Source organism: Numenius arquata, chromosome 12 (genome assembly GCF_964106895.1).
Source record: "Numenius arquata chromosome 12, bNumArq3.hap1.1, whole genome shotgun sequence".
NCBI classification, from domain to species: domain Eukaryota; kingdom Metazoa; phylum Chordata; class Aves; order Charadriiformes; family Scolopacidae; genus Numenius; species Numenius arquata.
The window spans coordinates 39,063,829-39,086,135 of NC_133587.1; the positions used below are offsets into that span (position 1 = coordinate 39,063,829).

Sequence of the window (22,307 nt, forward strand, 5' to 3'; positions counted from 1 at the left end):
AATGATTTGATTTTCCAATAGCACGTATTCTCAATTACAGTTTATCATAGCTTACAAGCTAATTCACTACCTCCAACAGACTGAATATATTTCATCTGCAGCAATGGTACTGGGAAGAAAAGGGATGTTGAGTCAGGGACCAGGAGATCCTACAAGTATGAGCATGTTAGGACGGAAACTTGCTGGGCTGATTTGTTTGTCTACACCATGTAGGATCTCCACCAGAGCTCTAGAAAGCCTCTTGATAGAGATGTGAACTATTTCGTGTTATTTCTTTCCTATTTCAGTCGCACTTTTCCAATGCTTTGGGCTAGTCTTCCCATTGCTTTTTAGGTTTGAATCCAATTTAGTTAAACTGATACAAAGTCATGAGTGAACATTCTTATGTCAGCTTAGAGTATGTTAAAGAGGTTTCGCCTGAACTTGCAAATCCACCAGTCGAAGCTAAGCCTTCATAAGCCAGATTTAAATTGATTTGAGAGAGCCCATGCACAAATCACTCTGGTGGTTAAACTAGTGCAGCTTTTGCTGATATCAATGTTTGCTCGATTTACGTATGTTTAATAAAGACTTGGTGTGAGGTCATCAGATGACATAGGAGTGACAGCTTTAATTAATGTCAGTAGTGCAACATCACTTTGTACTAGCTGAGGATCTGCAGTTGGCTTTTGTTTTGTTTTGGGAATAACCTTTAAAATTTTGCCCTGGTTGCTGAAAAGAGTGTGATGAGCAAAGAAATTCAGGTTTGGGTGCCCAGATGAATAGAGCCTCTTGAATCTTTTTGTCTTAGTACTAGCACAGAGAAGAGTGGTGTGCAACTAGATTTGTCTGCTCTCCATCCACAAAAATGATGTGATTTAGAAAATCACAAGGTCTGTGGGACAAAGCCATAGACCCCCAGTTCTGGTCATCCACAGAACTGGTGAAGTATGGGTACAAGGTTTTCATAAATTGCTCTATCACCATATTTCCTGGGTGAGCTCAGTCGTTAGGCTCTCTAGCCTTCAGCGTGTCTTGCTGCAAGGGTGTTGCAATAAGAACCATTAATTGCTAGGAGCTCAGTGCATGAACTACACAATTTAGTCACTGATGATTCAGACCAAAATTTTGTCTACAGGAAAGCTTTACCCTGAATATACCTCAGTATGAAAGCTGTAGCATTTTCTTTGACCTCATAGAGAGATTAGGGATCATCAAACAATGTAAAATGTTTTACGTGTAATTTTGTCACAGATTTGCTTTACCTTACTATACAATCTGCAAGATTAGCAGTAACCTCCGCTCATACAGAACACAGTTGTCATCATCTGCAAGTCATGCATGGTGCAAGGAGTTAAATAACGTGCTTATTTAGAAAATAATTGATTAGTGTAGCAGTTAGGCTTAACAAATAAACAAGTATCCTGTATGGATATAGCCACACCAGCAAAGGAATGCAGAGGGGAAAGAGATGGATGCACAAGATGGATCAACAAACAGAAGCCACATAGTTTTAATGTAAATCCTGACATTCCATATTAAAACTGCAATCTGTTCAAAGGAAAAATTTTATATAATCATTCATTTGCTTTCCCTATCTTTAGCATTTCTAATTTTTCCTTTAATTATTAGTGAAAATGTCCCTAAGAACTTTCCCAATCAGTCTCATTTTAATACATATCAAAAGCAGGGAGTAAACTTGTAGCTTGGTTATTCCCCTGATACACCTTATAATTGAGAGGTAAGTGTTAGCCAGATGCTTCCTTGGCCAAAAAGCTGTTTTTTGAAGCACAACATGACAAGTTAGGCAGCAGGATTAGTTTATCATTAAATCCACTAGAGGATAGAGCTGTAATAATACAATTGCAATCAAGACAAAGGAGGGATTTCTGATTTTGTTGTTTTGATACAGCATTATCATTCATTTCCTTTGGCAGAATGAAGACAAAATGAAGACAAAAATGTCTTCCAAAATGAAGACAAAACCACGTGTAACTGTTCCCTGTTACGTGTTTCGTGTCACACAGTTGAGCTTTGAACGATGCTTTATCTATTCTTACCCTCATCCCTTCAAATCGTGACAGGGCTCTTAGCGGTCGCAGGGCTCGGAGGGTCCTGAGGGATTTAATGGGACCCATCTCGGAGTAGCCAAGTGTGTTGGCCACAAGGCTTATTAAAGAGACCTGAATGGAGACACAAAGCAAAAATACAATCTGTTAGTACAGTCCTGCCACTTTCTTTCTCTTCTGACTTTCCTTCCTGAAAAGAAACAGATGGTTAGCTGGAAACAGCTGGAACAGTGGGAAAAAACACCTCCACCTTAAATGGAAGACATTAAATTAGACCAACACAGAAAAAAGGAGTTTTTACACCCACACATATACAGAATTCTTACCAACTCACAAAACCTTTGTTCAACTTTAATACAAAATTTATAGAAATATAGACTTTCAAAGACATCAGTTTTCTTTTAACTGAGCACACAGAAACCCTCTTGCACAAAGTGGATGAGAAAAGTGATCACCATTACTAAACTACCTCTCTGTGATGCCCATGCTGGAGGTTTCCTGTACACTCCTCAAGGTGTGTGTATCTTCCACTATTGATAATATGAGTCACATAAGTGTTATAATTTAGGGCTTTCTGGGTGAAAGCACCTGTAGGAACTAACCATTTCCAGCAGAGATAAAAGATTTTAGCATTACCATTCAGTTGCCGATCTTAAACTTACTGATTAGAAACAAGTCTCCTGGATTGCTGATAGACACGACTTTATACCACAGGCTCTAAAAGAATGATGTGCATGACCCTTTGATTCTGTACTTTTTCACTTTTTCTGGTTTCTGCACAGCCTCTAAGGCAGAAAGAAACTTGAGAGGTGCTCAGCGTTGAGGTTTATACTTCTCAAAGGCTATTTCTTTGAAATAAACTGTCTGTTTCCAAAACTGGAGAAAGCATGGATGGGTTCCAATACTCTTCATGTTCTCACAGCTTTTGTAGTGCCCAGCTGGTCAGCAATGGTCCTATCAGGCACAGGACTGGAGTCTGGATGGACTCAATGGCAGTGGAGATTATGGGTCAGGTTAAGAGACACATGGAGCAATTGAGGTTTCCGTGCTCAAATCCATGTTCACAGCCTGAATTCTTACCGAGCTGGGAGTGAGAAACAAACAGCTCTCCAACACCACAGGTATCGTGCCAATTTACATGTATTAAAAAAGGATCCAAAATCAATCCCCACATATTATAAAATATTATTTTCTTAGAAGAGAGGGACCTGTGCATACTGCTTATCACAGTTCCCTGACTCCCATCTTACTTTAGCTGTTTTCACAGCCTCAGTTATCTTGGTATCAAATTATCTCACACTTACTAATATGAGCGTGCAAAACTTATCTGGAAGCAGTGTGCTTTATTGCCATTTTAAAGATAGAAGCAAAGTCTAAAAGTAGGGGTTCTTCTCCGCTATATAAAAAATAGGTCCTTAATGTAAAAGGAAACTCTAGGCTCCCCTGTAAAGACAGCCAGCTCTGGTGGGAAATCTTCCTATTCATTTTAGGGTAGGATGATTTTTCCTCTGAACCTTGCTGCTGGCTGACCAGCCCGGCATCACCCATGAGGTCTGTGATAAAGCAGGATAAGATGAGCCTGGTTCCCTAAGTCACAAGCTCATGTCCTCTACGGAGCGACCTTCCTCCTGAATATGCTTTCGTTTATGTACAAGCGCTGCCTGCACAGCTAAGCATCCTTGTAAAAGTTGCTCAATTTGCTAAATTATTTACCTATTGATGGCTTTATTGTGGCATGTGGGTGACAGCGAGCCTAAGGGCGGGAGGTCTCAGAGACACCAGGCCTGGGCTGGATGCAGCAGGCTGGATATCTGCCGGGTTAAGACAGCCCAGATTTGCAGACGAGGAAGTGGCACAGAAGCTGACTGTCACGCTTTAACATGTCGCTCTTTAACAAGGTGTGACACAAACTCACCTCTTGTGTACAGACCCGGTGGCTTATGCTGAAGGAAGGGCTTGATAAACACTTCTGCATTTTAGGGGTGAGTGTGCTGTAAAAACATCACAGTGGACAGGCAGACTGGATTCAAAGTCTGATGTCTTATGACTCTTAGGCACCGGGGAGGTAAAAATCACCAGTGAAGCCTTTGCTTCCATCTCTAAGATCTGAACCCATGACATGGGCATGCATAAGAAGTTATTTTAGAGTAAGTAATGCTATATGTTTGACATATATTCACTAGTAAGGCTTCTTTCACCTCAAGCCTGCTCAGTCAATGCTCACAGTTAAAGATGAAAATCTGGGTTTGACTTCAAAACCATCTTAAACTCACCAACGCTTCCAATTTTTCTGTCTTCCCTATTTCTTACCAGCCTTGATTACATCCTGTACTCTGAAGTTGCATTAACATACAGGCCCAAAGCCTTCTCCTTTCATTCACTCTCCCCATTGACTTAATGTTGCCTAAATAAGGAGAAAGGGCTGAAGGATTTGTCTAATAGCAGTAAGAAAACGTGCAGCCATTCAACTAAGTCATCTTAAAACTCTAATACAATGGGCGATAATGAGTTATCATGATAGGATTAACACTGTGGCACATGTTTCTGCCTTTGGTGGAAAGTTGAGTGCAGAAAATGGCCTTAACCTCACAAAGCCTTGGAGCTTCCTATCTAGCAAGGCTGGAGGTATGAGAAAAACAGTTCAATGATAGCATGTTCAATGGTAGAAACCAAGATCTCCACACTCACATATTTCAAGGAAAGCTCATTCATCTGTAAAATTAATGCACCGATTTAAAAGAAAATTAATCAAATAGAGAGCACCTGACGCCCATTTTTGCTAGCTTCACCCACAATGACTGAAAGTCAGATCTTCTCAAGGTCTTCAAACCATCTTGGATCATGCACCTGCACGCTTCTCCCCTCAAGTCCTATTACTCCCTTTTCTCAAGGCAGAAGATATTCTGTTCAAATCCTGCAAGACCAGACTTCGGATCTGAATAGGTTACCATTTTCTTTAAAGTGCCGTAAATGTCACCCTGAAACACATCACAGGTGCTGTTTTCCTCCTGACACAGATTTACACAGCATTAGCTATCTCTTCAGAGGATTAGGACATGAAGCTGAGTGATATTTGGCAATGATTTACAAGGCTGGAGTCAGAACTGAGTTTGAGACAACTTGTTTAAATCCTCAGCAGTTGGTTTTGAAGGTATCCCCGTCAAATTTTATTTATCGGAGAATTACTAAGACAGGGAGTTGGTCATTTGGACTTGATTAAAAGTGACCCAGAAGGCTATTTTTAGGAAAAAAAATCAAGCAGTTTTCAAAATTGGTGCTGACTGCCCCACATAATCACAGCAAAAGGTGAAGTCAGCTGTTTCTGTTACTTTTTTTTCCTGTTACAAGGCTGTGCAGCCCAGAGCTACTCCAAGGTTCTACTTTGTGCTCTGCTTGGTATCAGAAACTTGCTGGCACCCAGAAAACACCTCCAGGGTCAACATAGCCTCCAGATTCACAATATGGCATGCGTTTCTAATCTTTTCTGTTTGCGAAGAGTTTTGTAGGTTTTTCAGTAAAACAAATACCCCTAAAGACCAGGCAGCACTGTAACATCGTGGAGAGCAGGTGACTCCCAAGGAGTCACTATCACCTGGAACCATTTCCCATAAAACGCATAACCTGCTGTTGGGCTTGAGCTTTCATCTCACCTTCACCTTTCACATGGCATGTGTGCTAACAGGTAAGCTACAGAGTAGCTCATCCTCCTTCGCCCGTCCTTCTGGCCCAAGAAGCCTTATTATTGTTCTTATTTGCAGATGCTTTGCTTCCAGCATCTCCTTTGAGGGTTTTTCCAGAAACTGTTAGATCTTACTAAGAAGCTTTCACAGCTTACTGTCTAAGCCTTCCTTCTCTTAACTTAATCAAGTAATAATATCCTCCATGTTAGCTCTAAACTATTCCTTATCCCCTTGACTTGCTGTTTATTCAGCCCCTCTAAAGTCCCCAGGATGATGCCCTCACTGGAATGTGTTATCTAGCATGAACCCCAGCGTACAGCCTGGCCAGCAATAAGGGTCTCTAAGGTGGGGAGTGGTCCTCATAATTCAGTATATGCAATCCTGCCTCCACAGACATTAACGGCAAAAGTCTCACCAACCACATGGACTAGGATTTAAATCATGTGGCAGCTCTTCCCTTTTGCTCTCCTCAGATCACCTCAGCACAGCCCAACAAGAGCACAACACTTGCAGCCACTTCCCAAAATTTATTCCACCCTGAGTCAGCAATTACTGCCTGGCTCAATGGTAAGAGTTTCCCAGCAAAGCTCTGGCTCCAGGCAAAGCCACGATGATGTTACCTACACACCCTGGCTTCTTCTTGCCATTGTAGACAGGCAGGGGATATTGAGCTCTCTCTGATCCTGGCCTTTAAGGAAGTTTGTTGCCCCTGTTCCTTACTTTCTTTGCCCAGAGATAGTTATAACTATGTATCTATATATCTCTCTATATAGATATCTATAAATACATACTATCTATATACCTGTATTTATATACCTGTATTTCTGTGTTTCTATAGTCCGACATATTTCTACATGCAAGTTTATCTATACAGATTTTATAGTGTTTTGTGTGACAGCCTCCTGGAACTGGGTAAAGGGAGAGATAAATGAACTCCACAGCTTTAATTTTTGCCATTTTCAGTGTTATGTTCAAGAACAAAATGAGAGCTTTTAAATCTTGTGACTGCATTGAACGCTAGAAAGACCAGCCATGGGGATTACCAGGTGTTTTAAAAGCCAACCTCCTGTCATCTGTGTGACTTAGTGGCATTAGCAGCTCAGGTCTAGAGTGCCCTGTTGTACGGAATTCATATGTGTTTCCAGGGCAAAATCAAGAAGAATCAATGAATTTAGCCTGCTAGAACACAGGCAATGATCTGAAAAGAGACTTGCCTTGCTGATAGCTGTTCAAAGTTATTACTTGTATGTTCTAATGAGATTAATGTCTGAATTTCTTAATTGTTTTGACAATCCACTACTAGATATATAATATCTATATATAGATATATATAGATATATAGATAGATATATAATATCTATATATGGCCAAATATAATTTGGACAAAAAAAAAGTCTTGTCTGGGAATCAGGACATTTTATCAGTAGCTGCCACTATTTTTTTTTTACTATTTTAATGTGAAATTATCATTCTTGAGATGAGAAATATGCCTTATTTAGTGTTAGGCTGCCACTGTGCTCAGTGTTGTGTCTACGTACTGGCCATGGTGTGCCATGTGTACACCTGGTAGAAGAAAAAGCAGGGGGAGAACAACAGCAAAGTGAGCTCTTTTAAAAATGTTTCAGCTTCTTGTCAAGAGTAGTCTTTATATGGTGCATTCCTTTAAACTTTCAAAGATTTTAAAATCCTTGAAGGATCCCATAGGGAGCACATTGGTGCTCGCAGTAATTCAAGATTTAGGCAGCATTTTTTTGATAATTAAAATTGTTCACTATGCACGCACAGAGACAAAGTTACACATTAGGTATATATGTCTTCACTATCTGACGGTAACATAGGAAATCAGTGTTGTAAACTAGCGCAAACCCCAGTAAAGTTGTCAAAAGAGAATTTTAAAGCTACAGAAAAACAGTTATAAAGGAGGAAGTGCAATAATGCAGCTTCCTTTTAGCACACACAGGGGAAAAGGTCTTTAATCAAAAGATCACAGACTCTTTTTCCCAAGGAGCAATTGCATTTATAACAGTAATGGTGTTCCTTCCTATATACATACATTTTTATTGCACACACAGACTCCCTGGCCATGAAATTATGCTGGCAGCAGTAATCCGAAGGGCGCATTCTTCGGGACCGGTGTTGCACCCGAGGCTGGCAGTTTCCTATAAAAAGGAGGTGGGTTTGAGATGGAATAGGGGCCATTCCTCTCTTTTTTGTGTTTCTTCCCACCAGCTGAAAAGCACATCATTTCAGATAACCAGCCAGCACCCACTGGACCGAGCTGAAAGCAGACCTGAGCAGCGCCATTCAAAGACAGATGCTGCTCAGCATAGACTGCATTTTTGAATTAACCCCAGATCACCACTGAGATGAATTAATAGCAGAGCCCAGGGAACAAGGAGTTCTTCCTGGAAAATGGTGAAAATCCTCCTTGGCTGGTCATATAAATCCTAAAACCCATGAGAACAAGAAGAACCTCTACTAAACGTCTGCCTGCTGCAGCACACAGCTGCAGAAGAGGAGAGCTCCTTCCTGGTTTGGGCAACAGCACATGTTTTATGCAGCTAGGGATTTCATCAAATTAACCTGCTCCTTCACATTAGAGGGGAGGGAGGGGGGGAAAAAAAAAAAGGATATCCGAAAGGGAACACAGCAGCTGAGTTGAAAGCTCTGGCCACTTATTTAAATAAGCAGTTTCTGCTAATGCAGGCCCCCAGTGCTTTCAAAGAGCTTTTTGTGTGCCCCAGGAACACCTGTCTCTCCCTCTCTAATTGTGCTTTTTTTTTTTTACAAAAAAAAAAAAAAAAAGTAGAAGAAAGAGAGCTTGGATTACTTAGGGTGCCTCTTTTCAATCCAGTCTAGTTTCTCCTGTCCATTGCTGCCAAGGTCAGCGTTACCCAAAGAGCAGATCTTCACAGCCTGAGCAGCAGCCCGCTGGCTTTAAAAGCCAGGCCTGCAGTCCCAAGTTGCTCCCCTTGATTTAAAAAGGAACAAAATTAGGTTTGTACCTCAAAATGTAAACTGGAAAAACTACAGGGAAAGGGAAATATGCAAATAAATTGAAATACATGGAACTTCTTACTGCCACACTGAAATACTGCTGGGTGAAAAGGGCTTGTAATAAGGTCAGTATTCCATTCAGCATCTACCATTTCTCAGCAGATGTTTATTATCACCTTATTTTTTTTTTTTAATATCTCTTTAACCTTTCATTCTGACATTGTATTTTCTGTCCTATAGATGCCTAACCGTATAACTGCACCTGCCTATCCAGAAATTGCATGTTATGAATGAAGGGCATAAAGTGAAAGTCTTAAAATTAGGACACTAGGGAGAGACTCAGGTGACTAAAACCAAATTCCCACCTCTGCTACCTGTTTCCTTGAATCACAACCCTCACGTTCAGGTACAGACTGCGAAGTTCTTAAGGCTGCTCTGGAGTTAGTCCATGGCGTGGAGATGAAAGCTTGTCTGCAAATGAGTTAATGAGCAGCTTCTCTCACCGGCAGCGGAGTTCATTACTGCTTGTGGAGTGCTCTCATGTACAATAATATGATGGGCTACACAAGTGCCTGGATTAATTATAAACAAAAATTATCTCCTGGAAAGCCCAATGCTAGTTCATATAACTTGGGTTTAAAAAGGCTTTTACATCATGTTTTTTCCTCCAGGACATTTCCGCTCCTTTTTTTTATTTTTTTTTTGTTTCCCCCATCAAATACTCAAACTGAGGCTGCGAAATTCTGTTAATATTCCATCTTCTCAGCTTGTTTCCTGTTCCTCGTGTCCATGCTTTTCAAGGCGATGTTTCCTTTTCAGAGGGCAGCCTTGTTGCAAACAGCATGTGCCACTCCTGTTGGCTTAAATGCTTTTAAATAAATCATTCCTGCATCTTAATTGCTTCCTGGCGGTTTCCAGAAGAACCTCTTTACGTCTCGCTGTTCTCTTAATCTGTCACCTCCTTTACACCTGCTCTGGATTTTCTAACAACTCCAGTCAGTTCCCAAGGCAAATGGCTGCAAATCAAGAATTAAAACTCAGCTAATTTCTGAGGGCGAGTCGAACGACCTGCTGCTGCGAGCTTACATCCACCGAGACGACAGCAAACTGACTTATTGATCTGCAGTTTTCCCACCCCACCCTTTCCAGATGGATTTTCAGCCTGCCTCGATTCACCTTTTCTCTGCAAACAGACAGACCTTTGCCAGACTTCCATGTCCCATTTATCAGCACTGGGTAGGGATGGCAGAGGGATCGCTGTGATTTTGGGGGACGACACGGCACTCCTTGATCGGCCAAACCTTGGCCAAGGCCCAAAGTCTTTCTCCTTGTTGCTGCAGCAGTGGCTGTGGGGGTGCAGCTGCCTTGAAAAGTCTGGTATTTCTACTGGGATTTAGAGCAAAAGAATTTCTTCATCATCAACTACATTCTGCTTCTCATCCAGACGTCGTGTGGAGACAGCCTTGTTTTCGGGCAGCTGAAGAGGAAAGATATTCTCCCCTTAAAAAGATCTCCAAAAACACTGCACAATTCATCCCAGGATTCCTTCTTGATGCTGAATGCTGTTGTCAGGAGTAGAGGGGAATATGCTTGATTATTATTTATTATTTGAAGACAGCGTTATAATGCCAGGGGTGTGCATAGTGATTACTGTGAGAACATTCCCCTGGGGACTCAGCCCCATTGACTCTGCTCCATTTCCATCCCAGATGGTGGGAGTTGAGGTGCTGAGCTGAAGGCATGCTTATTTCTGGGCAGGATTAGGATCAACCCCACTTACATATGACGTGATGCAAAAATAAAAAATAAAAAAAAAAAAAAAAAAAAGAGAGAAAAATCTTTTGGGGCTGTTTCCACAAGGTGCTGTTCTAGATTTGCTCGATTCCCTAAAGCATTTATTTAATCAGATGTTCCAAATCAATATGAAAAATACCAAGTTGATGTGGCAAATATGACAGTCTTAGCTTGAAAATCATCTGTTTCATTAGATTCTTGAACCTGAGTTGATCCCGATATTGTATTGAATATGCTAGGATGGAGAGGGACTCTGAAGACTTATAGGTTCCCTGATTTCTGCCAGAAAGGATGATGGTACAAGTGGGAGTCCTCCATACTACAAGCACAAGTCCTCACCTTCATTTGTCTCCTCCCAAAGCAGCTCAAAGCCAGTCACACCAGGGTAGGAGGCCAGCACAAAATCTCTATGCCAGTGGGGCAGAGCTTTCAAATTTCATCCCAATTCCTTTGACCTCTCCCCCCACAATAAAGAATTCCTGACCCCTCTGCAGGCTGCATCTCTCCCTTCACTTCTTCTTTCGCCCTTCTCCTGCCACCAGCCTCTTGAGTAGCCCTGGCCATCCTGGATGGAGCCACAATGGTGGTGGGAAGAAGGGGTTGCAAAGGTCCTCAGGGAGAGGACCTGTAGGACAATCCTCCTCTGTCCTTGCAGAGCATGTAGGACCCTGTCTGGACTGTTAAATACAGCCTACATCTCTGCCTCAGCTCTGATCCTCTGTGCAAGGGAGAACATCTCTGTATAAGGAATTTGGCTGCTACACTCACAGCAATGGAAAGGGCCAAGCAAGATGCATGCGAGAGCTCAAGGGTTTTATTCATTATTTTCTTTTCAAGCATATTCTTCTAAAAAAGGTCACTGAAATGTGCTCTATCTCTAAATAACTTCAAGAAATAAAAATGGCTGGTAAACCTAGTTCAGCACAATCTGAGTTGAGGCGGGTTTTTTTACACCACTTTGAAAAGTTGAAATTCTCCCTCAGTAATTGAATTTCTTCAATAATTGCAGTAATTCTTCCTATTGCAACTGTTTTGCAAGGGGTTGGCAGGCAGTGAGCTGTGCTTGCTGCTGGACTTTTCTCCTCACCTTCATTTACTGTCCCTTTTTCCTCCGACTCCAGTGTGCTTTGTCCTTCTGTGCCTTGTCTGAGACCGACCTTGTGCTTCCACTTGGCAAAGCCTGGTTGCTCTCCTTTTAGCATCTATGTGGTAACTAACATGAGGTGTAACCCAAGATAAGACAAGGCATTTGGATGTTTTTGCATGTGTTATGTTGAGATAAAGCATGGGGAGGCAGAAGGGAGATTTACAGCGTCCGCTGACCTGCTAACACACATTAAAACCACTTATCTTCATGTGGAATTTTTTTTTTTCGCTTATCCTGAATTAGGCAACATGTAGTAAACCACCATTTTTTTCCTTTTCTTGTTTGGCTTTTTTTTTTTTTTTTTTTCCCATAAGCAGGCTCCCTGGCTTCTGGAGAGGGATTCTCTTTTCTGTTAGTTATCTGAGAGATTTATGTCATCAGCAGAGGCCCAGAAGAATGTGCACTGAGACATCTTCAAAAATCCCACATGAGCATTTGCCTTGAGGAACTGGAAGAAAACTAGTCAAAAAATGAGCTCTGAAGTAACAGTACCCCGTTGTAACCCATGGATTTTTGATAACTCACAGAGAGCACTAATAAGTTCACTCTTGAGATGCTTCTCCAAGTGACAAGCTATATTATTTTTACTTTGCCTTGGCTGTGTTTTTGTCATTCTGTTCCTGTGTGCTTTTCTGAACAGAAAGTAAACGAAATCCACATGCTTTTAGGGTAATTTCCCAAGAATACAAATTGGATTTCAGTGCTGTTTGGGAACAAGTCATTACAGCAGATTGTGTAATTACTGGTAAAGCAAACAGAAATCACCTTGCTAATCAACAGGGAATACAGATGGAAAAAACAATTAAAGTAATCAGAAGCCATCAATATTTACTTCACACAGCAAGTTTTTAATTGTCATTTAAAGACAATCCAACACAAGGGCATAATTTAATTCAATTCAATTTTTAACTAGGGATAGAAAGACTGTTTTGAATTGTTCATCTCAAAATCAGAGATTATTAGCTGCTCTTTAACTTGTCTGGCAGTGAAGTATCCTAACTAGAAATCTTAGAGAATGTGCTTTCCAGGAAACTATCTTGGAAAATGTAATATCTCTATTTTTTTAAGCATTCAGTGAAAATGATGGTGCATTGAATGACTGAACATCCACGAGCAGTTCTCAAACAAGCAAACGGGCAATTTGGCAGTAAGCAGGAAATTAATAGAGCTGCTCAATGGAGAATACAGAGCTCTAGGCACAAACTCAGCAGCTCCCGGCAAACACCAGGAACATGTTCTGCTAAAACCATTCACAAAAGATATAGGGAGGGGGGGAAAGATACATATTCTTTTACTACCATAAAAGCATCTCCAACATCCTGCCTAGTGGACTTGTTGAATAACTCATTTGAGATGTCTGGCCTCCAAATCCATTGCTGAGCCTCACTTGAACTATTTTGCAGGCAGATACATTGCTTAACGCTGTTGTGAGCCCCTGCCTCCACGGCGGCAGAGCAGCTCTCTGGGAAAAGGGAGGAAAGGAGCAATCTTTCTTTGTGATGACTTGCCTGGAGAGAAACTGGTTGGGGCATCAGGGCAAAAATTGAGAACTAGAGATGATCTTCCCCTCCCTGCTGCAGGACGTAGCGTTAGGACCCATTGCTGGAGACGGCTGAAGGGGAAGGAGGCAGCCAGCATCTCTAAAAAAGCAATTGCTTAAGAAAATAGCTTTCCCCAAGTATTAAACCTTGAAAGATGGGATAATCTTAGAAAGAATTGGTGGAGAAACCCTCATCTCCCCTCATCTCCAAAAACAGTAAATGGTTTTTTTTAAGCCTGGATTGGGACTAACGTTTCGTCAATTAAATTGAACACAAAAGCTGCAATGGAGACGATGGATTTGCGATAATGGACTTTTGCGGAGAGATGACATTAGTGCCCGTTTAAGAGGATTTTTCTGGGTATGCCACAGGCAACGAAACTTGGCTGTCACTTTTTTTTCTGGGCATTCTTACTAATGTGTTAGGGACTTTACATTGCTTTCCTAACAGCTTTCTTCTGACGACTTCTGTAGGGTACCAGCATCTCTCCTCTGCCTTCAGTGCACAATCAACGAGCAAAGAAGCTGGTGACTGCAACACCTCCAGTCTTTGAATGATGCTAAGCTCCAGATTGATGCCTTTCCCGAACTGACCACTGCAATAGAATAATCCATCCCCTGTCAGCAGAGACCGGGACATAGCGCAGAATTAGTTGGCTGAAGCTCAAACTCGATAAGCTCAAGATAATATTTATAGGTCAGAGGAAACAATTGAAAGGAACATCAAACATGACACCAGTGTGCACAAACGGTATTTATCTGCCTCTTGTTTTAAAATCCAACTGCCTCGGCCTGTCGCAGGACATGCCTGATGAGGGCAGTTTTCATAAACATTTGTTTTGAATGCCATGTGCCTCTGTCTCTGGCCAAGTTCAGACTCCTTGTTTAATCTGCTTTGTACAAAGAGGTTTTGATTGCACGAATGCTTGGAAAATATCTGTTCTTTGTGAAAATATTTGCCTGTGCATCCTAGCAAAGAGGACTGTGCATAAACACCATTCCCGATGGTGATACTGATGGCTGTCTGCACTTCAGATACACTGCAGTCTCTGCTTTTCCCTCATTTGAAAAGAGCTGTGAACTGAGTGCCCACCACTCCAATCCATGTGCATAGAAAAGCTTTGTAGAAGGGGGTTACTTTTAGCAATATTCTTGTCATTTGCAGGGAAGTAACATGTACATTAATGCTATTTGTTCAGTATATCCAAATTTCAGCAGACATCCAAGGCATCTCTCCCAGGTGCCCTAACTTGAAATTTCACTGAATTTCACTGAATTTTTAGAGTTGGAAGGGACCATAAAGATCATCTAGTCCAACTCCCCTGCCGAAGCAGGATTGCCCAGAGCATGTCAGAGCATGTTACTCAGGACTGCATCCAGGCGGGTCTTGAAAATCTCCAAAGAAGGGGACTCCACAACCTCCCTAGGCAGCCTGTTCCAGTGCTCTGTCACCCTCACCGTAAAGAAGTTTCTTCTCATATTTGAGAAGTATGAGCCTCTATTTTGTGGGTCGATTACTGCTTTCTCCCTTCCTCCCAAAGAAATCTGTTGCAGCGTTGTTGATAGGACTTTATTGTTTTGCAATGTGTTTAAAAGCACTCTCTTAGAGTTTTGCTACACTAGCACACTTCTTTGAGATGCAGAGAAGCCCATTATCAGAGATCATCCTATAGGGATTCTACATCCAGCAAAAATAGCTCTCTGTTTGTGGATTACTGTGTGTTTTGATGTTCAGGCTTTGCAAGACAGAATTTTCTTTAGTAATCCACAATTGTGAGATGGAGCCTTTGCTGTTCCACAGGCCCAAATCGGTGTCAAAGGTCTTTCACAAGGCAGAGTAAGTACAAAAAATAATTTAAAAAAAAAAAATCAGCAGCAAAATGCTTATACCCCCTCTGGGTTTGCTTGCCATTTAGAAATCGTGAATACTTGTAAATTTTGAGCTGGTTTTATGAATTATTCACAACAGAAAAAGGATTCTGAGTTTCATTTGTACAATGAGAAAACACAGATGATAGATGGTTTCACATGTCCAATGAAAAATCAACTATCACAGCTTAAATTTTGAATACCAATACCAAACTGCTAATGAATAATTTGCAGATCAGGAATTTTTAAGTGAATAATTTTAAACAAATAAATTTGAGAAAATCAGACAAGTGGTTCATCTGCTTCTTTTGGAGCAGCTAATTCACCCATTCAATCCCTTCTGCAGCTCAGTTGCAGTGATTTGGTTCTCAAAGGACCAAAAAGAAAATGTAAATTGAAATAAAAAGTGTGCTGGAAAAATGATAGCATGTTACTCTGCCAATTCAGAGTGGCCGGGTGTGTGAGCAATAGGGTAGGAGAAGAGCACCTGTTAAACTCGCTAAAAATATAGTACCGGGTTCTCATAATCCGCATTGGGAAATGGCTTTGAAGAAAATGGGGCATGGGGAAAAGCTTTATTCACCAAGAACACTAAAGGGAGAGCAATTTTCTTGAGTCAATTACTAACTAAAACAATTCAGGGATGAAGCAACTTTTTGGCTAGCTCAGGGGCCTGCAAAATATGGGGGTTAAGAAAATAAAATCTCTGGGTCAGTAAAAAGGCTCTGGGGTGGATTTGCTGGAAATAAGTGGAGTCCCAGGAGCCTGTGGTCCCCTTTCCCCAACAGCACTCTTTTATGCCAAATGTGCTCTGGATATGTGGCAGGGGAGGCTGAAGCCCCTTTTCCCAGCCCACCTGTGACTGCCTCTAAAATCTGTCATTATACGCACAAACCCCACTAATAAAAAGCAAACGTGTGCCTAAATTTTGGGATTATGTGCTGACTTTACATGCTCATGTAGTTTCTGTTCCATGGGGCCTTTTCACATGGAGGACAGGATCTAGCTTAGTTTCTATTTTACTCACTTATTGTGCTATAAAGTACATAATTCTAAGAAGTGGGAACTCATTTCAAACTTTTAATGATGCAGCAGGTCTCCAAACTACTTCAGCAAATTCATGGTACAAGCTGTTGTTCCCATCAGGAAGACCCCTACTTAAGAGTTGTGACAATATCAAGCCCTCATCCAGACCTTCTAGTCTTCAGAAGTTCATTAAAACAGTAACTCCACTAACAAATTCCTGGAAGCCTATACAATACTTTATGTGAGTCCTATTAGTCCTGAAACCAGGAAAGAAAAGCCGTGTCACTCGACCTAAGCCACAGTAAGCAGAGTTTTTGGGGTTGGGCTATAACTTAGGAATTGGTGGTTTCCAATTTTGTGGTTAAATAATTAAACCAGGCCTTCCTCTTCTATTGAAGCTATTCTGTCAACAATGAGTGGCTTCCCTTTAAGAGGTTTCCAAGCCTGTATGCAAAGAGGAATTTATGACCTACAATTTATGTAAAGAACTTCCTTTTCATAAATCAATTTATTAAAGCTCTGGAGAAGCTTCCAAAGGCTCTGATCCAGCAGCGCACTTAGACATGTCCATAACTTCAAACAAGTAAATTGTCCCATTGAAGTGCTTTCCTGGACCAGGGCCAAAGAAAGCGCAGCTCTCCCCTGAGTCAAGGTTCAGATGTAAAATGGGGAAAAATAATTTATCAAAAGTTTAATAAGTTACACAGTCATGGCAGAGCTCTGCCAGCCTTCCACATTAATATCTCAAGCTAATAAGAAATGGCCTCAGGGAGATAATTGCCTCCTTATTGATAGGCTGTGATGAAACCTTAACCCTCATCAGGAGGATGTGGTGTTGCTGGCTTATCCTGAATTTGGCAGATCCCACATCCAGGCAATGTGAAACTTTGGAGGGGACATGCCTGGTTCTAGCAACGCTCTGGGCCATGAGCTCCTTTTTGTTCAACTATTACTCGCTTTTAAGGATTATCCTTGTTATGGGAACTAGGCATAGTGATATTTCAAGGATTTGGAGTATTTTGTAAGGTTTTGTAATAGTGAAATTGCTTTAACAGGAGGACTATTAACGCCTTCTTCTGGACTCCTTCAGTGGTAAATACTTGGGAGATGGTACTGAACATAGTGTTATGTGCCCCTGGCAGCCTCACCGGGAAACTACGCCAAGGACAGCTTCTCTAATCTGCTGAAAGACTTGTGTGTCGAGGTCATGTGTGGAGCAGTCGGAGGTAACTGGACCTTGTGCTAGGCGGGAGTGTGGAACGAGATGTTAAATGCTAAAAGAAAGAGCGAGCTCCTAGGGCCGAGAAGGGAATGTGACTCAAATTAGCAGGGTGACACCTCTGAGCAATGATCTCCTCTGCTCTGGCACGCTGATTCCTGGGGATGCAGGGTTACAGATCAAGTCTCCAGGCTTCCTTTAAGGTTAGCTAGGGTTGTTACTCAGAATGAGTGATGGCTGTCATTTTGCAAACACAAAGCCGCCAGACTTAACAGCCCGTTCTTATGCATTACATATAAAATATAAATACATTACATATAAAATCCAACACAAGAAGCACTGTAGTTCCAAAATGATACTTACATCTACAATTAGGAAGTCAAGCCAGCACCAGGCATTGGTGAAATACTTCTTGAAGCCATAAGCCACCCATTTCAGGAGCATTTCCAAGACAAAGATGTAAGTGAATATTTTGTCAGCATATTCCAGCATGGTTTTTATGTTTTTTCGATCTTCAAGGTAAATATCTTCAAAAGCCTGAAAGTACAAAAGACTGATTACAAACTTCTGCTAAGCTGTGTTGGAAAGCCCTGGTGCTGCGCTACAAGTCTATAGAATCATTTGTACTGTCTGTGATTTCTGATATATTTTAATGTTACCATCACAATGAGTGCACAGGCACAAATAGGACTGACCCTAACAGAGGTCTGTTCAGCTTTCCCTTATCATAGGCACATGTTTAGCTGTCTCTCTCTCCAGCCTCTACTGGCTGTATTGAGTTGACATCCTTTGAGTGCAAGAGGAGCTCAAGCACCCTAGATTTGGGGACACGCATGTGTGATCAGGATGCCACCCCAAGCTGCCCGAGGGCTCCTGTTGGCTGTGCCACTGCTATCGGGGCACCTCAGGTGCCCCAGGGCATAGGATGCTTGTCTTTAGGAGGCAGAATCTATTGCATTTAGTCAAATACATCTTATTGCTAATGATGACAAATTGGGTTATTAACCTGCTTAAGCCTGCGTTATAGAGTACCACAGTTCCCTGGCTTCTGTTCAGCCATCACATTTAGGGTAGCTACAACTATCTGCCTCAAGAAATACTTGTTACTATTCACTTAACAGAACAATTATGTTTTAAAGGTCAAGGTATCTATCTACCCATCTCATCTGTCTCTCTAACTAATCTTATGCAGGGCATCATCAAAGGACTTTCAGTATCTGTATCAAGTACAAGCAACTTAATAACCCCGTTAAAATATTTAAGATATAAAGCAATATGCCCATGAAAACAAAACAAATAAAGTTGTATCATAATTTAGCTTTGACTTTAGAATATATATGAAATAAAATGCAGGATCCTAGTGTTAAGGTTGCATATATATGGCCCATTTGGGGGTTTTAAGCAGTGGTTACAGTCTGCTTCCCCTGCTACTCAATCGACCATCATTACACAAGCTGCTCCCGTGTCCCTGTAACCTGGATGACCCAAGCTTTGATATATACTACTCTTGTCCCATCGTGTGACCCGGAGCACTTGGCAGCAAGAAAGCGAAATGCTATTTGAGGGGATCTGGGCTAATCTTCTTAATTATCTGCATTTACATATTTCAAGATCTGTAGCTGCTTTCTGAGGAACTTCAAAAAGTTAGCAAACACCCAGTGCCTGGAGATACAAGAAGTGTGTTACTTGTCACTCAAGCAGTCACACTGCTCTTTTGCCTGCCAGGGAACAGTAATTAAACTGACAAGAAAGCTTTGGCAGCCTGTGCCAAAGCTTGTCCATTTGTCCCCACACTTTGGGGTGACGTTTTCACTGCAACTCTGTCTCCTATCTTGCCTTCAAAAATGATATTTCAAGGGTGTGAAAGAGCTGTTGGAGAAAGCCACAGAAAACAATACACAGAGAGATGATTGGAGTTTATCACTTCTTGTAGGGGCTCACTCACTTTGTCAGATGACTTGCTGTACTTTGCAATTACTGCAAAAATAACAACAAACTATTTAAAGCGATTTCCTCCTCTCCCTCCTCTGCTCTCCCTATTTTCTACTGACTTGTCAAAAAATATAGTGTGTTTTGTCTACTAAAAGCACACTGTGAGTCAGGAAGCAGCTTAATAAGGGATGAAAAATATACTACCTGCATGCCTCAGGTGCACTGTACTTCTGTATGAGCTATGGATATTACCCAAATGACAAAACTCTGGTGCTTTGCATTGTTTTATGGTACAACAGATGAAATCGTTGCAATATAAAACATCATTAAGGGTTATTTTTCCTGCTTTGCTTTGCGTGTTGAAAAAGAGTTAAACAGGATACCTGCAGTGTTATCCACAATTACTATTAAAACACCGAATCCCAGTTAAGGTGCTAATGGCTTAAATGCATAAGAAAGGGTTTTGGATCTTTTGCAGCAAGCTATAGATATATTATGATGGTTTAACTACCACACACGAATATATACTGGCTTTTAAACTCCCTTAAGAACTTAGCACGTCCCAGGGATGTAGCCAGATGAGCTCAGTTTTTGGAAGAGCTCACCCAAGACTAACAGAAGAAAGAAGTTGCATATTCCCTTCAACATCTTCCATCCAAATACAGAAGCACAGTGCTGATACGTGAGAAAATGCAGCATAATTTACCCTTATACAGAATTGCACCGGTTAAATTGAAAATCCCCAAAAAAGTAAATGAATACATGCAATGGAAATTAAATGAGATTTATATTGCAGTGTTCAGTATCTAAGGCACTTTTAATTACATATGTAAGGAAGTGTATTCATCTAAAGTGTGTTATAGCAAGTGACATGCCTCCTTTAAAATGTGTTAAAAAATTAACATGCTGATCCTCAAACTGGTACAAAAACTGACAGACTCCATTGATTTCAGCAAAGCTATGACACTTTTCAGCAGCCTACTATTTACCCAGTTCTTCAGCTTCTTGCTTTTCATAGTAAAATAAAATCCACTGGGTGAAATTTCAGCCCATCCCTGGTGGACCTGGAGAATCGTCCATTCCTTTCCTTTTCCATTAACATTTATGTATTTTCATCTTCTTGTCTCCCTGCAGAGACTTTCCTTAAACTACATAAACCCAGTACTTCTGTTTTTCTCTTTTTTTAGGCCACTGATAATTTGTGTTGCTCTCCTCTGGATTTTCTTCAATTAGCCCATGTCTTTCCCAAAGTGCAATGCCCAGAGCTGAAGCCAGTGCTCCAGCTGAGGCCTCCTTGATGCCAACTGGAGTGGAAGAACATGCTTATTTATACAGCCCAGTGGGGTGTTCGTCTTTTGTGCGGTGCTGTGATGTAGTTTACTCTTATCCTGTTTGTTGCCTGTTCTCTCTCCAGCTCTTTTTACTAAATTTTACCTTACCAGCCATCCCGCATCATGCCTTTCTGCCCATGATTATTCATGAGGAGGTGAAGCAGGAACCTTTCTAAGATAACGTTACTCTTACTATTTAAGGCAGGTTCATCTGTTTGGCTGAAGTTAATCCTCACCTCCAGAAATACATGGATAACCTGTCCAAACATGGCACTGCCTGCAAATTTAGTAGATGCATTTCTTACTCTATCAGGGAGAAGAAGATCAGCAGCCACCAGACCAAAGCCTGGAGAACTCTTGATATACCCCTTTACTCTATGCCCAGATAAAAACCTGAGACAAATCCCACCAACTTCAGTGACATTCCTGACACGTAATTAAGCAACATAAATATATGCTGCCACCGCTACAAAGAGCCCAGGGCTGATAATACAGAGAGGATAATCCCAGTATGCTGTGGGATCTCAGGAGGAGAGGATCCCTTATCAGAGTCCTGGGCAATGACCAACCAGCTTCCATGCGTACACATCCATTTGGATGGAAGCAGGAGCTTTCTGTGCGGTCAACGTACAGTGGTTTAACAAAACATGATTGGCACCCACTAGCTCCATGTGTATCACTGATTCAGTGCCCGCTGTGTCTTCTGTGATTTTGCTTTGCTGGCTACAAAATGTGCTAAATTAAAAAAAAAAAAAGCCAAAATCAAACCAAACCAAACCAAAAAAAATGCCATCCCTGGAGCAAAACACAAGCCTCCAGATGGGAACAACCATGGAGCAGTTATGGGATGCTGAACAGTAACTCTGGGATACTTCCTCTCACAGACTTCCTTAAAGATTTGCTTTTCAACACATGTGCACATCATAATTTTATGTTATAACAGAAGACAGCCCCCCTCCCCCCACCCCAATATGGTAAAAGCAGAAGACCTGTTTTAGCCCCAAATATGCTTTGCTTTGAGAAGTGAGCAGTATGGGTTCATAAAGTCTTAGAGACAGCTAACTGGAGAACACCTTCCCTGAGACCCACGTCCACTTTCAACCAGCTAGGAAATCCTGTAACGTTTACCAGGGCTCCGCTGCTCAGCAGGATCATGAATATGATGAAAGTTTCAAACCAGTTGTGTTCGACGATTCTGTAGCAGGTTTTCCGCAGCCTCCACCAAATTTTTCCTGGAAATTTTGTGATGTCCACTGAACAGCACGGGAAGAATCGCACACAAACTGAAAAGGAGCAAAACAAAAACAAAGTAATTATAAAAAAAAAAGGCCATTTAATTCTTAAAGCTGAAATAAGGAGCTGCAAAACAAGATTTCTTCTAGCAATAAGCTGGAGTCTAGTCTTCTAGCAATTGCATGGAGTCTTCCCTCCCTTGCTTTTTTCACCAACCTCTTCTGCTCTGCCTTCCGTTTCCTCCTCTCACTCCTCTACTAAAAAACATTCCAAATTACTTAAAATGTGCGCAAGTGATTTCTTCCAATGATTTTTATTATAGAGAATATATTGGCCATGAGTCACCAGCACCCCAGGTTGATCACATTGTGTTAGCTGAGCTCAGGCAGCACCCCTGGTCAGGACTAATGACTCCAGCAATAGTCTCCACATCCTTCTGAATGGAAAAAGGATATTTTCTTGGTATTATGGTACCACTAGAATTATTGATT

The 22,307-nt window shown here is 41.4% G+C and overlaps 1 protein-coding gene across 1 annotated transcript in view; it reads right to left on the minus strand.

Moving 5' to 3' along the window:
* LOC141471274 (sodium channel protein type 5 subunit alpha-like) overlaps positions 1–22,307 on the minus strand; it is a 217,763-nt gene that overhangs the window by 21,723 nt on the left and 173,733 nt on the right. The window contains exons 20-22 of the mRNA XM_074157715.1: positions 21,712–21,866; positions 17,684–17,857; positions 2,040–2,162 (exon numbers count right to left, since the gene is read on the minus strand). Of these exons, the coding sequence (XP_074013816.1) occupies positions 2,040–2,162; positions 17,684–17,857; positions 21,712–21,866 (452 nt within the window). The remainder of the gene's footprint in view (positions 1–2,039; positions 2,163–17,683; positions 17,858–21,711; positions 21,867–22,307) is intronic.